Below are 18,212 nucleotides of genomic sequence, written 5' to 3'. Positions count from 1 at the left end.
AGTTGTAATGTTTAATTTGATGATAAAACTTATCCTGAGTTTGTGAGCAGTTGTATGTTTTGGATTCTGGTTGCTTTCTGGTACTCCTCTGTGCTGTTTTCAGCCCATCTGTGTGCTGTGTGCTAATGTTTTTGTTAGTAATTTCACTGTTTGGACAGTGGGGTTAGTTCTCTGACAGCGAATGCTCTGAGAGATGAAGGATCTATGTCTTTTATCATATGATCTATGGTAATATTCCAAAGAGTTGAGCAAAAGCTGTATCTTCCTAGAGTGTCACTATCACTACTGTTGATAGTGTACAGACCCAGACTTTGTCAGAGCTGCAGAAGATCTTTCCCACTCTCATTGACAATATCCTGGTTACTCTGGTGGAGGTGAGAACAATTATACAGGGCAGTTTACTGTTAATATATACAGAAGAAACAGTCGAGCGACAGATAAGGACAGCAGTTTGTAAGTGTTTTGCCTCGTTTTCTCATTAGACTACTGCGTGATCATCGTTGCTAGGGAAACTTTGCTTTAATTACTGTGTGTCTTACCCTGGTAAATACGTGTGAAGTGGCGTTTGGTTTTGCGCTTGCCCTATCGCGGGACTGACAGTTTCGGTCTGCTAAATAGGGAGGCGTGACCAGCTGACTTCAATCACAGGTAATCAGGCAAATATATAATTGGTAAGTGTCACCGCGGCAGCGGACGCGGCAGCCCTCGTGTGAAGCCTCCTCGTGTGAAGACCGACGAGTGTAAAGACCATCGACTCTACCTGCGCGACTCCACCGAGCAAGGACACCGACAGGGCACTTGAGTATTGCATTTCTCCCTTTCAATTTTTGTACAGCTTGTCCTCAAATACGAACACTCGGAGAGCACGCTATGTACGTCGAAGGAAGGCCTGCCCGACAAATCTAAGGCCTGTACCTCTGACCTCTACTACTACGCTCTCTATTCCAGTTGGTCTCTGGAACTGCCAGTCTGCTGTTAACAAAGCAGACTTCATTTCTTCTATTGCTACTCATTCCGGTCTCAACCTCATGGCACTGACTGAGACTTGGATAAAACCTGAAGACACTGCCACTCCCGCAGCCCTCTCCACTCATTTCACTTGTTCCCACACCCCTCGTACGACTGGCAGGGGAGGAGGTACTGGTCTCCTTTATATCAAAGATTGGAAATTTGATCTTCAACCACCACCTACAGGTAACGGTTCATTTGAATCACATGCTGTTACTGTAACCCACCCTATTAAAATCCACTTTGTGGTCATTTATCGTCCCCCCAGGTCAATTGGGAAACTTCTTGGAGGAGTTGGACGTGCTGCTATCAAACTATCCTGAAGATGGTACTCCTCTGGTACTGCTTGGTGACTTCAACATCCACCTAGATAAACCCCAGGCTGCTGACTTCAACACTCTGCTCGCCTTATTTGATCTCAAGCGAGTGTCTACTACAGCGACTCACAAATCGGGCAACCAACTGGACCTAATCTACACGTGCTGTTGCTCAGTGGACAACTCTTTAGTTGCTCCACTGCACACCTCAGACCACTTCCTCATTACTGCTAACCTAGCACTTACTCCTGAAGCAGCACACGCTCCAACACAGGTCACCTTTCGACGGAACCTACGCTCACTCTCTCCATCTCGCCTATCCTCTGTGGTTTCATCCTCACTTCCTTCACTCTCACAGTTTTTAGCTCTGGACACTTTTTGCTCCACTCTAACCTCTTGCTTGGACAACTTTTGCCCACTGTCGTCTAGACCAGCACGCTCCACCCCATCTGCCCCCTGGCTGTCCGATGTTCTCCGTGAACGTCGCTCTAAACTCAGGGCTGCAGAGAGGAAATGGCATAAATCAAGAAACTCTACTGACCTCAGTGTCTATCAGTCTCTCTTCCTTCTCTGCAAATGTCTTCACTGCTAAAACATCATACTACCAAGACAAAATTAACAACTGTTGTGACGCTCGGACACTCTTCAAAACCTTCTCTTCTCTTCTTAATCCGCCTCCTCCTCCTCCTCCATCGACTCTTACAGCTGATGACTTTGCAGTTTTCTTCACAAATAAGACAAGAACCATCAGCGACCAATTCTCCACACCGCAGACTGAGGATAACTTCACAACGACTAATGCACACTCTCTCGCCTCCTTCTCTCCACTCTCAGAGACGGACGTTTCCAAACTTATCCTGTCCAGTCATCCTACTACTTGCCCACTTGATCCGATCCCCACTCACCTTCTTCGAAGCGATTTCTTCTTCAGTTATACCTTCACTTACTCACATTATCAACTCCTCTCTTCACTCTGGAACATTTCCCTCAGCATTTAAGCAGGCTCGGGTAAGCCCACTGCTGAAGAAACCATCTCTAAATCCAGCACTTCTAGAAAACTACAGACCGGTATCCCTTCTTCCATTCATTGCAAAGACACTTGAACGATCTGTGTTCAACCAGCTCTCTATGTTTCTTGTACAGAACAACCTCCTGGACAGCAACCAATCTGGCTTCAAAAGTGGCCACTCAACTGAGACTGCCATGCTCTCGGTTACTGAAGCCCTGCGACTGGCAAGAGCAGCTTCAAAATCCTCAGTACTCATTTTGCTGGACCTGTCTGCTGCTTTTGACACCGTTAATCACCAAATTCTCCTATCCACCCTCAGAAAGGATGGGCATCTCTGGAACTGCACTCCAGTGGCTTAACTCCTACCTTTCTGATAGATTCTTCATGGTGTCTTGGAGGGGTGAAGTTTCTAAGTCACAACAACTTGCTACTGGGGTTTCCAAGGCTCAGTACTTGGACCACTTCTCTTCTCCATCTACATGACGTCATTAGGATCTGTCATTCAGAAGCATGGCTTTTCCTATCACTGCTACGCTGATGACACTCAACTCTACTTCTCATTCCAACCAGATGACCCGACAGTAGTTGCTTGCATTTCAGCCTGACATTTCTAGCTGGATGAATGACCATCACCTTCAGCTTAACCTTACTAAGACTGAACTGCTGGTGGTTCCAGCTAACCCATCGTTTCATCACAACTTCTCTGTACAGCTGGGTTCATCAACCATAACTCCTTTCAGGACAGCCAGAAACCTAGGAGTTGTGATGGATGATCAGTTAAGCTTCACCGACCATATTGCTACAACGACACGGTCCTGCAGATTTGCCTTATACAACATTAGGAAGATTAGACCATTCCTGTCAGAGCAAGCCACCCAACTTCTTGTCTAAGCTCTTGTTCTCTCCAGACTGGACTATTGTAATGCTCTCCTGGCAGGCCTTCCTGCATGTACTATCAAGCCTCTACAACTGATTCAGAATGCAGCAGCGAGGGTTGTCTTCAATGAGCCAAAAACAGCTTATGTTACTCCTCTCCTCATCAGGTTACACTGGCTACCAGCATTAAATTCAAGGTACTGATGCTTGCCTACAAGACGACCACTGGCATGGCGCCAACATACCTAAGCTCATTAGTTCAATCTTATGCGCCCTCCAGAAGTTTGCGGCCTGCAAGTGAACGACGCCTTGTGGTGCCATCCCAAAGAGGTTCAAAATCACTCTCACGGACTTTTTCCTGGACTGCGCCCAGGTGGTGGAATGACCTCCCGATCTCAATTCGAACAGCTGAGTCTTTACTCATTTTCAAAAAACATCTAAAGACTCATCTTTTTCGCCTGCACTTAACCAACTAATACTAGTACTTACCTTTTTCTTTTTCGTCTATCATATTTATTTAAAAAAAAAAAAAAAACCCTGGCTACGTGTTCTGTACTAGACTAACTGAGACTTGTCATAGCACTTGTATACCGTTGTTGTTCTCTTGTTGATCTGATTGTTTCTACTGTTCTCATTTGTAAGTCGCTTTGGATAAAAGTGTCTGCTAAATGATTAAATGTAATGTAAATGTAATTCCTTTGTGTGTCTGAGAAATCTGGCTGTAGTCCTGTTCTTGCGTTCATGTCTCTACAGTTGAGCACATTTCCCTGGGCCTGGAAGTGGCTTTTCTCTTTCTCCAATGTGTAGAACATGTCTTCACTGTAGTTGGGCACTCAGATGGTGGGTTGTATATGATACATAAGATTGCATCATTTTGGTACAGTAGTAGCTCCTTGTGGAGTTTAAGCCAGATGTGGTATTTGTCATTTTTTTTCTTTGTCAATGCACTTGTAGAATTTAGAGCTGTACAACTCTGCAACTCTCTGATCTTCCCATCTCCAGAGAGTTTGCTGTCCTTTGAGGTTCTGGGCATAGCTTTTAGATCGTGGAAGTGGTGCTGAGCTGGATGTGTTTTCAGCATTGGGTGGGTTGGTTGCTGGGTCTCGTGGATCCTTCTTGGTCTTGTTCATCTGACTGGGGTGGGCTCTCTTTGATTGTGGGGGTCTTTGGTGGTGATCTGCTCTAGGTGGTTGTCTCTGTGGGTGTCCTGGTTCAGTCTGGGGTTTTTGGTAGTGTCCTGATGTGGTCAGGGGTCTCTGGTGTAAGAGGGGCTCTCAGGTAGTGTTTCGTGTGGGTCCCCAGTGATGTCCAAATGCAGGGTGTTTCATGTGTTCATGTGGTGAAACGGAGTGTTTCTGCTTGGTGTTTGTGTTGAGGTGGTCTGTCTGGCCCATGCAGTGTCTTTCAGTGTTTTTGTAAACAAATTGTCTTTGTAGTTTTTATGTGTATATGGTCACAGAGGTCTCCTGTCCTGATGCTGGTATGGTGAGCTAGGTGCTCCTTCGGCAGGAGAGCACATCCTCTAGAGATGTCAGCGTTGTCTCTGTGGATGGTTTCTGGGTGAATGTAGGAGAGTAGATATGGTGATCTTTGCATTGGGACAGGTCTCTGTTGCTTTCTCTGCAACTCTGCAGACCAGCCGCCCAACTCTCTCCTGCTGTGCTCTCAGGTCATTGGTGCTGGTGTTTATAATGGTGTGTAAGGGTGTTCCAAAGCTGGGGTCAGAGAGTATTCTAAAAAATCAATCTGAACATAATTCAACACTGCCCCCTGCTGGACAGACTGTGAGCTCACTTTAATAGTGCTGTTTACTGTGTAACAGTGTGAAGTCAGTCATCACTACTAGTGCTTCTAGTGACACTAAACGTTGAGTCTGTATCGTCCTGCAGCGCTTGAATGATTGTTACTGTACTCTGTGATCAGACGCACACTGAAAGAAGGACGTAAATCAAATCTTCAGAAGCACACACACATGCACACGTACACACACAATTTACAAATTTTAACCACTGATCTATAATAGAATAATAGATGATATTAGTTACAATCTGTAACCTAAAAATAAAAACAAATTTCACAGTTAATAATTAAATAAATGACAACAAAAACAGCGACTCGTGACACAAGAACACAAAACACTGGAAAGGGCCGGAGCTCCATGAGGTGAATAATGAAAATGATTTATTGACTGTGATCATATGAATTGAAAGGTAATTATGATAGTAATAGAAATGATTGATGGACACTACATTAAAAACTAAATCAACATAAACAGAGGTTGAGAAAAGCACAGAGACACATAGTCACTCAGCAGGACTCACATACACTGATCTTACTGTCGGTATGAGGATTTCTTACACACATTTATTCTGACATTATTTCAATGACCGAAGTTCAGCTGCAGTATTAATGTCAAGAAGAGAAAAGAAGAGACTCTATAACATCTCAGTGTTACTGACTTATCATGCAGCTCAAAGCATTATGGGTAGAATCTCTCTACAATCTATTCTGATTCAACACAGTTTCACTGATGATCCAAGATAAACTTGAAACCCAGGATAGAGCGGCTGAGTGAATGTGGTCTGGACTGTGTGGATGAGGCTCATTGTGTCAGAGACGCTGTAGAAGGACAGAGTTCCTGCACTGTGATCCACATACACTCCTATTCTACTGCTGATGGACTTTACAGGGAGAATGGTCTGTATCTTATTTTTCCAGAATGAGTATCTGGAGGGAGTGCAGATCAAACTCCAGGACTGATCATTAAATCCAAACAAACACTCATAACCCCGTCCCTTCCTGCTGATGCTCTTATATGACACTGATATAGACACTTCTTCTCCACTCCACTCCAGCTCCCAGTAACAGCGTCCACACACACTCTCTCTACACAACACCTGACGATACACTTTAAATCTGTCTGGATGATCAGAATACGACTGGACAGTTTTAGTGCCAGTAATCACTCTGTTTCTCTCAGACAGACGGAGGTAATTATTCACTGTGTTCAGATCCAGAGTGAGCTGACGGGAATCTGATGGAGATAAAACACATCAGAATTAGGAATTATGAATCTGTTTGATCTTTTCATGTAGCTGAACTCTTCATGTTCAGTGTATCATCAGTGTCTCAGTACAGATGAACAGATATCTGTGCAAATCATCATTTACATCATCAGTTATAAAACTCTTCTTTCTCTTTCTACAGGAAGAACATGAACACACTCAGAGAGTTTTTCTGCTTGTTTTTTTACCGACTTACATTGTAGGAAGTCCTTCCTGGTTCTGGGAACAATGTTGGTGAATGTGACTGTGGAAATCAACAGACATGAACAGTGTGATTTTCATGATCCTGTATCTATTTCTAAGACATTTCTAATATGATGTTCTCCGTGATATGAGATGATGATGGACTGGTTTCTGAGAGCAGATGAATCTCCAGGACTTTACCTCTGTCTGAGATCTTCTTGAGCTCCTCTTTGCAGAAATCCTCCAGTTTGTCTCTCAGCTGATGGAACAATTCTCTTAGACCATCAAAAGAGACGAGAGGAGGGAAGGGACCATCATTTACGTCTGTAGATTCAGTAGGTTCTGAGAGAGACTGGAAACTCTACAGAAAACAGAAATCAAAACTCATCAGCTCCACACTTCACTCAATAACCTGCAGGAACATCAGATTTGTGCGGCTCTTGTTGACTCGACTGATCTTTAGTAACTCACCTCAATCCAGCACTTTCACAGCATCAGCTTCATTCTCATATTCATTATCTCAGATTAGAGCTACAGATTCTAGTATTTTACACTTAAAATAAAACTATACATGATTTCCAAGTAAAACCAATCATAAATTCACCACCCACACATCTTGTTTATGTTTGCCTGTTTAGCACAAGGAATGAAATGAATGTTTCTGGACTAGAGCTTCTAGATCTGTGTTACCTGCAGGAACTGGATGTGATCCTGTGTGTGTGAAAGCTGCTCCAGCTCAGCGTCTCTCCTCCTCAGATCATTGATCTCCTGCTCCAGTCGCTCCAGTCGTTCTTCAGCTGGACTCACTGCAATCTTTTCCTGATCTCTGATCAGTCGTATCAGCTCAGAGTGGCTTCTCTTAATGGAGCGGATGAGCTCAGTAAAGATCCTCTCACTGTCCTCCACTGCTGTCTGTGCAGAGCGCTGTTAGGACACACAGTGATCCAGCTTCAGTGAGTCTGAACTGAGACGGAGACAAAAACTTCTCTTCTTCTCCAGACTCACCTTATGAGACTCCACAGGTCTCTCTCAGCTGCTGGAGATCTTTCTCTCTCTGCTGGATTCTCTGCTGGAGCGTCTTCTGCGTCTCCTTCAGCTGCTTCTGCAGGACAAACAGATGATAGTGAATCTCACAGAAAACTACTGGCACTTAATCATCATGAGAAGAGATGAATCCAGTAAACGTAGAACTGATAAACAATGGCTGTAGGGTCAAACTCCAGAAGTGATGATCGGTTACAATCATCATACATTAATTATGATAAAGCATAAGGAATGGCAGCAATATTTCATCAGTGTCTAGTTTTAAATACCTGTTTCTCTGTCCTCTGTGCTGCAGCTGATACAGTGTCATGGTTTTTATGTTCATCCATCGTACACAGCACACATATACATTTCTGATCAGTGCGACAGAAAACCTCGAGGAGCTTCTCATGTTTCTGGCAGATCATCTCCTGCAGTCGTCCAGTGGCTTCAGTCAAATTGTGTCTCTTTCCTCTAAACAAACTCTCATGTTGTCCGAGGTGACTCTGACAGTAAGAGTTCAGACACATCAGACAGGACTTGATGGCTTTGTATTTTCTTCCAGTACAGACGTCACACTGCACATCTCCAGCTCCAGCGTCACAGTCAGCAGGACGTTTCCTCTTCTTCAGTTTCTCTGTCACTTCAGCCAGCATGGTGTTTCTAGCTAAAGCAGGTCTTGGACTGAAGGTATGTCTGCACTGAGGGCAGCTGTAGACTCCCATCTGATCCTCCTGATCCCAGCAGTCTGTAATACAGCTCTTACAGTAACTGTGTCCACATTGGATGGTCACTGGATCCTTCAGGACATCCAGACACACTGGACACATGAACTCATCCTGAAAAACTCTGGCTCCTGCCATTTTACTGCTTGAATACAGAGACACAAACACGCAACAGCTCAACTACACTTAAGTTTCTCTTTCCCCAAACTCATGTGATTCCTGTTTCCTGGTTCTGTGTTTGAGTGACGTGTGTAGAAAAGGTGTGTCAGCGAGTCTGTAAAGCAGGTTCCTGATCCTAGAGAGTAGTGTTAATTTTGTCAGCTATTTTTAATTTAGTCTTAGTCTGAGTCCTGTGTTAACCTGTTAACCAGACCCCCCATTATGGGACTCACAGCTGAAAGTACCCATACCTAATTTAAAATTGCAACAGTTCCTTACTTATGTTTGTTACACACATAATGTCTTTGGAAAGAAGACCCTTTGGACTTTACTTTTTTATCAACCAGAGTTGATAATGGTCAAAAATATTAAAAGTTATTAAAAGTGACACTGAAGTGCTTTGAAAAAAAATTGTACCACACTGAATTATTATTATTTTTTATATATATATATAAATACATGAAATCAGTCCTAGAGCAATCTAGAAAAGTGATGGGTTGAAAGTCACATGTCTCATGAGTTTCTATTTCAAATCTGAAGAAGTTACCATGAAAAATGTGAATCATGCAACCATTTTTCTGAGACTATGTCTAGTCCCCCCCACCCCCCAAATATAAAAAATGTTTACCAACTGTTTTCAAAACACCAATAGCGTGTCAGCACGTTACATGTCCCACAAGAGACAGTAACATACTCGATCACTGTTACACCACAGTAAAGGATCCATATCACTCTGTTCCACAAGCAGCTTTGGGACTGTCTGATCACTGTCTGGTTCATCTTATACCAACCTACAGGCAGAAACTTAAATCTGCTAAACCTGTAGTAAAGACTGTAAAGAGATGGACCAACAAAACAGAGCAGGATTTACAAGCTTGTTTTGACCTCACTGATTGGAGTGTTTTTGAAGCTGCTACCACCGATCTGGACGAACTCAAAGAGACTGTAACATCCTATATTAGTTTTTGTGAGGATATATGTATTCCTACCAGGACTTATTTAACATTCAACAACGATAAGCCATGGTTTACAGCAAAACTCAGACATCTTCATCGGGCCAAAGAGGATGCCTACAGAAATGGGGACAGAGTATTGTATAATCAGGCCAGAAACACACTGAACAAAGAGATTAGAGCGGCTAAAAGGACCTACTCTAAAAAGTTGGAATGAGTTTTATTGTTGATTTGAAACACCCCACACCCATTCTGATCATCTCTCTACACAACCATTAACACCTCCTGCAATCCCCCTCTCCCCCCCTCCTGCACTTCAAATTAGTGAAAACGATGTGCGCCAGGTCTTCAGGAAGAACAAAATAAGAAAAGCACCAGGCCCAGATGGTGTTACACCAGCCTGTCTGAGAACCTGTGCTGACCAATTGGCCCCCATCTTTTCACAGATATTCAACAGATCTCTGGAGTTGTGTGAAGTGCCTCCCTGCTTCAAAAGCTCCACCATTATCCCCGTTCCAAAGAAACCCAAGATAACAGGACTTAATGACTACAGACCTGTGGCTCTAACGTCTGTCGTCATGAAGTCATTTGAAAAACTGGTTCTGGCTTACCTGAAGGACATCACTGGACCCTTACTGGACCCCCTGCAGTTTGTTTACCAAGCAAACAGGTCCGTGGATGATGCAGTAAACATTGGACTGCATTATGTTCTGCAACACCTAGACAGACCGGGGACTTATGGGAGGATCCTGTTTGTGGACTTCAGCTCGGCCTTTAACACTATCATCCCAAACCTTCTCCTGCCCAAACTAACTCAGCTCTCCGTGTCCACCTCCGTCTGTCAGTGGATCAACAGCTTCCTCACAGACAGACAGCAGCTAGTGAGGCTGGGAAAATACACATCCAGCACCCGTACAATCAGCACCGGAGCTCCCCAGGGCTGGGTTCTCTCCCCACTGCTCTTCTCCCTGTACACTAATGATTGCACGTCTAAGGACCCCTCTGTCAAGCTCCTGAAGTTTGCAGACGACACCACACTCATCGGCCTCATTCAGGACAGTGACGAGTCTGCTTACAGACAGGAGGTTAAAGAGCTGGCTGTATGGTGCACTCTCAACAACCTGGAGCTTAACACGCTCAAAACAGTGGAGATGATCGTGGATTTCAGGAGAAACGCCCTGCTCTCCCCCCACTCACCATCATGAACAGCACTGTGACAGCAGTGGAGTCACTCAGGTTCCTGGGAACCACCATCTCTCAGGACCTGAAGTGCGGCATTCACATTGACTCCATTGTGAAAAAGGCCCAGCAGAGGTTGTACTTCCTTCGCCAGCTGAGGAAATTCAACTTACCACAAGAACTGCTGAAACAGTTCTACTCCACCATCATTGAATCCATCCTCTGCACTTCAGTAACTGTCTGGTTCAGCTCAGCTTCTAAATCTGACCTCAGAAGACTACAGAGGGTAGTCCGGACTGCTGAGAGAATCATCGGTAAAACCCTCCCTTCTATTCAAGAACTGTACTTATCCAGAATGAGCAAAAAGGCTGGTAAAATAAATATGGAAAAATAACATCTATGGAACTTTCACAGCCAGCATACTCCATCTGGTCGACGCTACAGTGCACTGAGCACCAGAACGACCAGACACAGGAACAGTTTCTTCCCTCAGGCAATTCATCTAATGAACACTTGATAATAACTGTGGAACACACTACACTATTTATATTTACATACACATACACTTATTTATCTAACACACATACTTAGTGTACCTTAATTTTTTTTGCACATAATATACCTGTACATACACAACCGCTCATTGTAATATACCTGCCATACAATTGTCATACAAAAGCTCATTCTGATTCTGATTCTGAAGGGTTCTACAAACTATTTTAGTCATTAAACATACCACTGCATAGTTTTTCAATTATAAAACAATAGACAGAAACTTAAACATCATATAAGTGATTTATTTGAGTACTAGAAAAATACAATAAGAATAATTTGAGTAAAAAAATAAATAAGAAAAATAAAAAAGATTTAACTATGCATGCCAATTACAGTACATCCTGAGATTGCTAGAAATGCAGCATTTACAAAGTTTTCTATTCATATAGTCAATTATCACGTGTTGACGTGCTGATGGCCAGTTATAGAGATGGTAATCATACAAATGCGCCTTAAAGTCAATAATCACACTCTATTCATATAGACGCGTTCACATTGATAGCTGTGATTACACAGTAATAGCGAGTTGATTTGCTCTCAAACAGATGGTAATCATGCAGATACAGGCACATTCCCCATAAAACACACTCACACATATATGAGAAATGTTGAAAAAAAAAAGAAAAAGCAGATCGCTAAGTTAGCCTCCATCAGATGACAGGTGTGTCAGCGCGCGTCACAAGCCGTCACGAGAGAGCACCAGAAGTCAAATAAACAATCTTCCACCTATCTTTGACTTTTTTTTTTGTGGATCATCTTATTCTGTTTGTGACACTATACGCTACAAAACCATGCTGTTTTTTACTACAAAGACGCAGTTTTCTGAGCGTGAGTTATTCCATAACGGACACAAACAATTCTGTCCCTGAAGAGCTGAAATGTAAACAAAGGAATTATCATCCATATTACAACGTTATTGCTTCGTTGGACTAAACGTGCTCTATGAGATGTCGTTAAGTGGACCCTTACCTTTCTAACTAAACTGGGATTTACAGCTGTGGATGTGGTTATGACTCGTTATTACGAAAAATCTGGTATGTACTGCGTTTTATTTATTCATGTTTTGATGTGTACTGCTTGCACAAATTTAGTAAATACATTTTTTATAAGCTTTCCATTGAAAAACAGCGATCTGTCGTTGATGCTTGGGGCTTAGATCTTTATAATGATAAATAGTTTGTCAAGATTAATTTTGTCCCGTTTCATTTAATCTATTCATAAACATTGACACTTGCAAACAAAGAGAGTTCAGTACATAAACATTGAGGTTTGTGTTAAAAGGTTGTTTGTATGCTTTTAATTTTTAGCATATTTAGTCAACTTTTCCTGTTTTAGTTTTAGTCAAATTGACTAGATATCAGAGAATTTTAGTCTAGTTTTATTCAGTGGAAACTTACACATTTTTGTCATATTTACTGTATAATGGTTAAAATGATGAAAACATATATTATTTTGCTCAATTTTAATTGCAATGATTGTTGTCACTTAGGAAATTTCTTTTTACATTTCATCAGAAGTTTCTCTTTCACCAATAAGCACAAATCAGTAGAATATCGACTCGTATGCATGGTTTATTTTACCTCATCTAATGTTAGTGTACAGATTTGTAACAGGATATCAATTAGAGGCTAAATAAACACCAAAGACTTCAGATATACACTAGCACTAAATACTTTATGAAAATTGGTGTAACAAAAACCTACTCTCAAATATAACTAAAAGACTTATTGCTGCACAGAAGTTGCGTAAGTAACGTTACAATCAGCAACCACTATCGCAAACAATACAGTCGAGATCCATGACAGAACACAGACTGGCTGAATGACTCTTTCATTTAAGCAGAATTCCTCAAATGGAGATCGCTGAACTCCAGCTTACTTGTACAGTACTGTATGTCGGTGTTTTGAGATCACGACACACCACGCAGAGAGAGGTGGTGTGAATGGTTGCCAGATTGCATAAAGCAAAAAGCTGAGCAGAGGAACATACATATCCATTTAACAGAAAAGCTCTGATTGGGGGATTTGAGCTCTTGATATCTGGCAACTGCAAACATGGACAGTCTTGTACAGCAGTCTGAAATGTTTTGGCTCCACTTTTTTCAACAAAAATAAAAAGGTTTTGCTAAAGTTTTTGTTCTTTTAACTACATTTTAGTCTCATCTTTTTTCATCAACAGTATTGCATGTTCAATTAGTCTTAGTTATCATTTAATGACCTTATTATCATCTCGTCATCGTCTCGTTTCCGTCAGGGGAAAATACCTCGTTGACGAACATTTTTTGTCATAGTTTTCATTAACCAAATTTACACTACTGGAGAGTTTAGTTTTGATACACCTGGCAGTTAATGCAAAGACAGTTGAATGCAAAGACCTTGACTGTGGGTTGACTCTTCTGGATTGGGTGTGTTTAATACAGATCAAAACTAAACTCTTACAGAGTGGGAAAGTGACTCTAATTAATGGACTAGGAATGGGGAACGATCACACTGATGGATCTGTTTTTTTTTCAGTCTTTCAGTTGGCTTCAGTCTTCACACACACAGATATGCTCACATTCACACACACACTCTCAGTTTTCAATTTCAGTATTAGGTGCTTTATTGGCATGACAAACATTTGTACATTTGTGTTGTCAAAGCATTGCAGTGTTGCTGCATACAATCAAAACAGTGCAAAATTAGAGTAATGCAAAAGAACATAAAGAAAGAAAGAATAGAAAAAAAACTAATTGAAATGCAAAAATATATAATGGTGGAATTAAAGAACAGAATAAATTCACAAGTAATAAAAATTCAATATGAAAGAGCATTAATGAATAGCTCTGGAGACAGACTAAATTTGGTTCACTCACTGTCCCTCATACTGTGACTGGCGGACATATACTGTGCTGTTCAATAAAATAAAAAAAATACATTTTGGATTTTTATTTAACTAAAGTGGGCATGCTGTGATCTGTACGTTTTTTTTGTTTTGTTTTTTTTTTTCAGTCCTCGCGCCCCCCAGCTCTGCATATTTTGCATGTCACTCTTTGTAACACACCTGATTCAGATAATCAGCTCGTTAGAAGTGAGCTCGGTGCATGAACTGTGTTCCAACTGACATGGTCTCTACACAGTGTTCATTGCACCCTACTCCCTGAGCACAGCAAATCTGCTGAAGTTTACTTCACTTCGAAACATTTATTCATGGATTTGCGCTGCGCCGCTGCCTGCAACATCTTCACACACAGATGAAACTTACTAGAGAAGTGTGAAGTGGGACATAATATACCTCTATAAATAAATACAATTTAAATTCACGTCACACACACTTCAGTGCCCTTTGAACGGAACATATATCTTCGCTTCAAACTGGAATCATGGCGGAATATCCTGTGATGTCCACTTTGCAGGGCACTTAAGTTTGAATAGAACAAACATCTGAAGTGAAAAGAGAAACATACAAAATGGGGGGCGCGAGGACTGGAATTGAGAAGTGTACTGCTCTAGTGTACAGACCCAGACTTTGTCAGAGCTGGAGAAGATCTTTCCCACTCTCATTGACGATATGGTCATGGTTATTCTGGTGGAAGTGAGAAAAATTACACAGGACAGTTTACTGTTAATATATTAACTCCCTTGTGTGTCGGAGAAATCTGGCTGTAGTCCTGTTCTTGCGTTCATGTCTCCACATATGAGCACATTTCCCTGGGCCTGGAAGTGGCTTTTCTCTTTCTCCAATGTGTAGAACATGTCTTCACTGTACCTGGGCACTCAGATGGTGGGATGTATATGGTACATAAGAATGTGACAGTTTGGGACAGTAGTAGCTCCTTGTGGAGTTTAAGCCAGATGTGGTATTTGTCAATTTTTTCTTTGTCAATGCAGTTGTAGAATTTACAGTTGTACAACTCTGCAACTCTCTGATCTCACCAAATTCAGAGTGTTTGCTGTCCTTTGAGGTTTTGGGCATAGCTTTTAGATCGTGGAAGCGGTTCTGAGCTGGATGTGTTGTCAGCGTTGGTTGCTGGGTCCCGTGGATCCTTCTTGGTCTTGTTCATCTGACTTGGGTGGGCTCTCTTTGATTGTGGGGGTCTTTGGTGGTGATCTGCTCTAGGTGGTTGTCTCTGTGGGTGTCCTGGTTCAGTCTGGGGTTTTTGGTAGTGTCCTGATGTGGTCAGGGGTCTCTTGTGTAAGAGGGGCTCTCAGGTAGTGTTTTGTGTGAGGTGGGAGTCCCTAGTGATGTCCAAATGGAGGGAGTTTCATGTGTCCCATGTGTGAAACAGAGTGTTTCTGCTTGGTGTTTGTGTTGAGGTGGTCTATCTGGCGAATGCAGTGTCTTTCAGTGTTTTTGCAAACAAATTGACTTTGTAGTTTTTATGTGTATATGGTTTCAGAGGTCTCCTGTCCTGATGCTGGTATGGTGAGCCAGGTGCTCGATGGGCAGGAGAGCACATCCTCTAGAGATGTCAGCGTTGACTCTGTGGATGGTTTCTGTGTGAATGTAGGAGAGTAGATATGGTGATCTTTGCATTGGGACCCCAACCCTCTCCTGCTGTGTTCTCAGGTCGTTGGTGCCGGTGTGTATAATGATGTGTGAGGGTATGCCAAAAGCAGGGGTCAGAAAGTATTCTAGTTTTTGGACACCTGGATTTTGCGGATTTACAGTCTGGAAACTGCTTTTCCTTTTGCAGGAATTTCTCACTGAAGTCCATGAGGAGACCGATTTCAGTCTCTGTGTTTTGTGGCTGAGGGCTGAGGTGTGCAGGGTTGCCAGGTCAGTGCAACAAAATCAGACCAATTGGTACTCAAAACTAGCCCAGTCATGACCAAAACTAGTCCCAATTGCATTCCAAATCACATCAAAATTGTGTTCTCCAAAACTAACCCACAGCTACAGTTGTTGTTGACATTTAATGTATCCGGTTCGAACAAATAGTCAATATGCGTAAGTTATCCACTTACTTTGCTCATTCTGTGCAAAATTGAATTATTGACTCGGTTGACATCTCCGAATACCCTTATAACTAATCAAACAATCACCAAAGAACCTACGTTAATGTTAGTCTGCTAGAATAATTGACTGTGGCTGACAGAACCGAGTTCGATAACGACGAAACATTCACCTCGTTCTCGAGTCAGGAACCGGTTGCATCGGTTTTTCGTATCACCGGTAGTGATGGGAAGTTCTTTTCTTTTCCGCGAACCGGTTATTCGGACAGTTTTAGTCAATAAACCGGTTCGGATAAAAAAACGGTTTCACCAGGTCTTTGTGGATCGACGAATGATGGACCTTGGCGATGAATGTGCCCCTTGATTCAGCCATTCATCAGCGCTCATAACATTAGCACAGAATCGGTTCATATCAATCACCAAAAGAAACAGTTCAGTTACTGACCGCGCGGTGTGTCAGTCTGCTCACACGAAGGCGCAGTATCATAAGCTTGCTCGGTTTCGAAATCAATCGGACGCGTCTGTCATGAACCGGTTCTTTACTCGAGAAGAGTCACTGTTCGGTCGTTATATAGCGGTTCATCAGTGTACTGTTGAAGTAAATGAATTACTCCGGGATATTGGTTTATTTGAACTCAGAAGTGTCAGCCTGTTAAAAAAAGTTAAAAGCTTAAGTCATTTGGGATTTGAACGTTTCATAACGACATGATTCGACTTTTGGTGAATAACCCTTAAGTTTGGCATCCGGTTGCAAATCGAGTGATTGTTCGCGAACCGGATGTGAGGTCAAACGCTCATACCAGACACGGGAGAGAGTCAATGCTAGAATAATTCGTTGTGGGTTTTTGATATTTTCAAGAGATGTATTTATTATTAGGACCCTTGTGCAACATGGATACTTGAAAACAGCTAGTGTCAAGTTACACCTGCCATGGGGGACAGACTGATCGCGGGACTAAAAGTAAACTTATAGTTCGTAGTTTTTTTGATATCTTGGAACCAAAATGTATAATTAACTGTGTTTGAACGGAGGTCTTAAGTTTGGAACGACTGAGACATAATTTTAAAATTTGTGGTGCACTAACCCTTAATTTGTTGTTGGCATTCTGTGCAAATTGAATATTAATCATGAAGATTCTAAAACCCGCACAAAGCCTAGATTAATTTACTGCTAGAATAATTAACTTGTTGCCAGCTGAATTCAGTGATTGTGAAATTATATTTTAATTTTTTAACTTAATGCAGTTAGCTGACCAAAGCTAGATTCACGCTTCATCATATGAACATAACTTCAACACCTGGGCCCCCTGCTGTACAGACTCGTTCAAGTCAAGTCAAGTCACCTGTAATTTATATTAAAACAAAAACAGATTGTGCAAATAACATTTGCAATCAGTCAATAACGATATTGCTGTAAATGATTCAGTGTGTCCCCAACTAAGCAAGCGTAAGGCGACAGCGGCGTAAAGGAACCAAAACTCCAAAAGGTGACGTGCGGCATGGAGACAAAACTCCATCGGTGCGACAGAATGGTAGACAAACCCAAGAACTTGGGAGAAACCAGGCTCAGTCGGGGGGCCAGTTCTCCTCTGAACAGACGAAACCAGCAGTTCAAATCCAGGCTGCAGCAAAGTCAGGTTGTGCAGAAGAATAATCTGTTTCCTATGGTCTTGTCCTGGTGGTCGTCTGAGACAAGGTCTTTACAGGGGATCTGTCTCTGGGGGCTCTAGTTGTCCTGGTCTCCGCTGTCTTTCAGGGCTGTAGAGGTCCTTTCTAGGTGCTGATCCACCATCTGGGCTGGATACGTATACTGGATCCGGGTGACTGCAGTGACCCTCTGACTTGGGAAACAGACTGGATCTGGTGCTACGGTGATCTCGGAATAAGAGAGAAACTGACTAATATAAACGTAGATGCCATTCTTCTAACGATGTAGCAAGTACATCGGGTGTTATGGGAAGTGTTCCCGGTTCCGGTTTACCTAATTAATGCAGCCTAAAAATCCTTTAAAGGATTTGTATATTAGAAATGTATTAGTATGTTATGTGTAAGCCAGGTTAAAGAGGTGGGTCTTTAATCTAGATTTAAACTGCAAGAGTGTGTCTGCCTCCCGAACAATGTTAGGTAGGTTATTCCAGAGATTGGGCGCTAAATAGGAGAAGGATCTGCCGCCCGCAGTTGACCTTGAATATTCTATGTATTATCAAATTGCCAGAGTTTTGAGAA

General features: G+C 42.2%; 2 protein-coding genes across 2 annotated transcripts in view; one reads left to right on the top strand and one right to left on the bottom strand.

The window, feature by feature from the left end:
* Window positions 1-18,212, top strand: part of LOC109074372 (cyclin-dependent kinase 14-like) — a 190,540-nt gene that overhangs the window by 102,296 nt on the left and 70,032 nt on the right.
* Window positions 5,724-8,425, bottom strand: LOC109074380 (tripartite motif-containing protein 16-like). Its single transcript, XM_042773284.1, is given in 6 exon segments — window positions 5,724-6,244; window positions 6,472-6,519; window positions 6,660-6,819; window positions 7,149-7,417; window positions 7,479-7,560; window positions 7,772-8,425. Coding segments are annotated over 6 exon segments (1,653 nt in total). The 5' UTR covers window positions 8,345-8,425.

The sequence above is a fragment of the Cyprinus carpio genome, chromosome A16 (genome assembly GCF_018340385.1).
Source record: "Cyprinus carpio isolate SPL01 chromosome A16, ASM1834038v1, whole genome shotgun sequence".
In the NCBI taxonomy this organism is placed as follows: Eukaryota; Metazoa; Chordata; class Actinopteri; order Cypriniformes; family Cyprinidae; genus Cyprinus; species Cyprinus carpio.
Note: the sequence above shows the minus strand (reverse complement) of the source record. Positions and strands in the feature narration are given on the sequence as shown.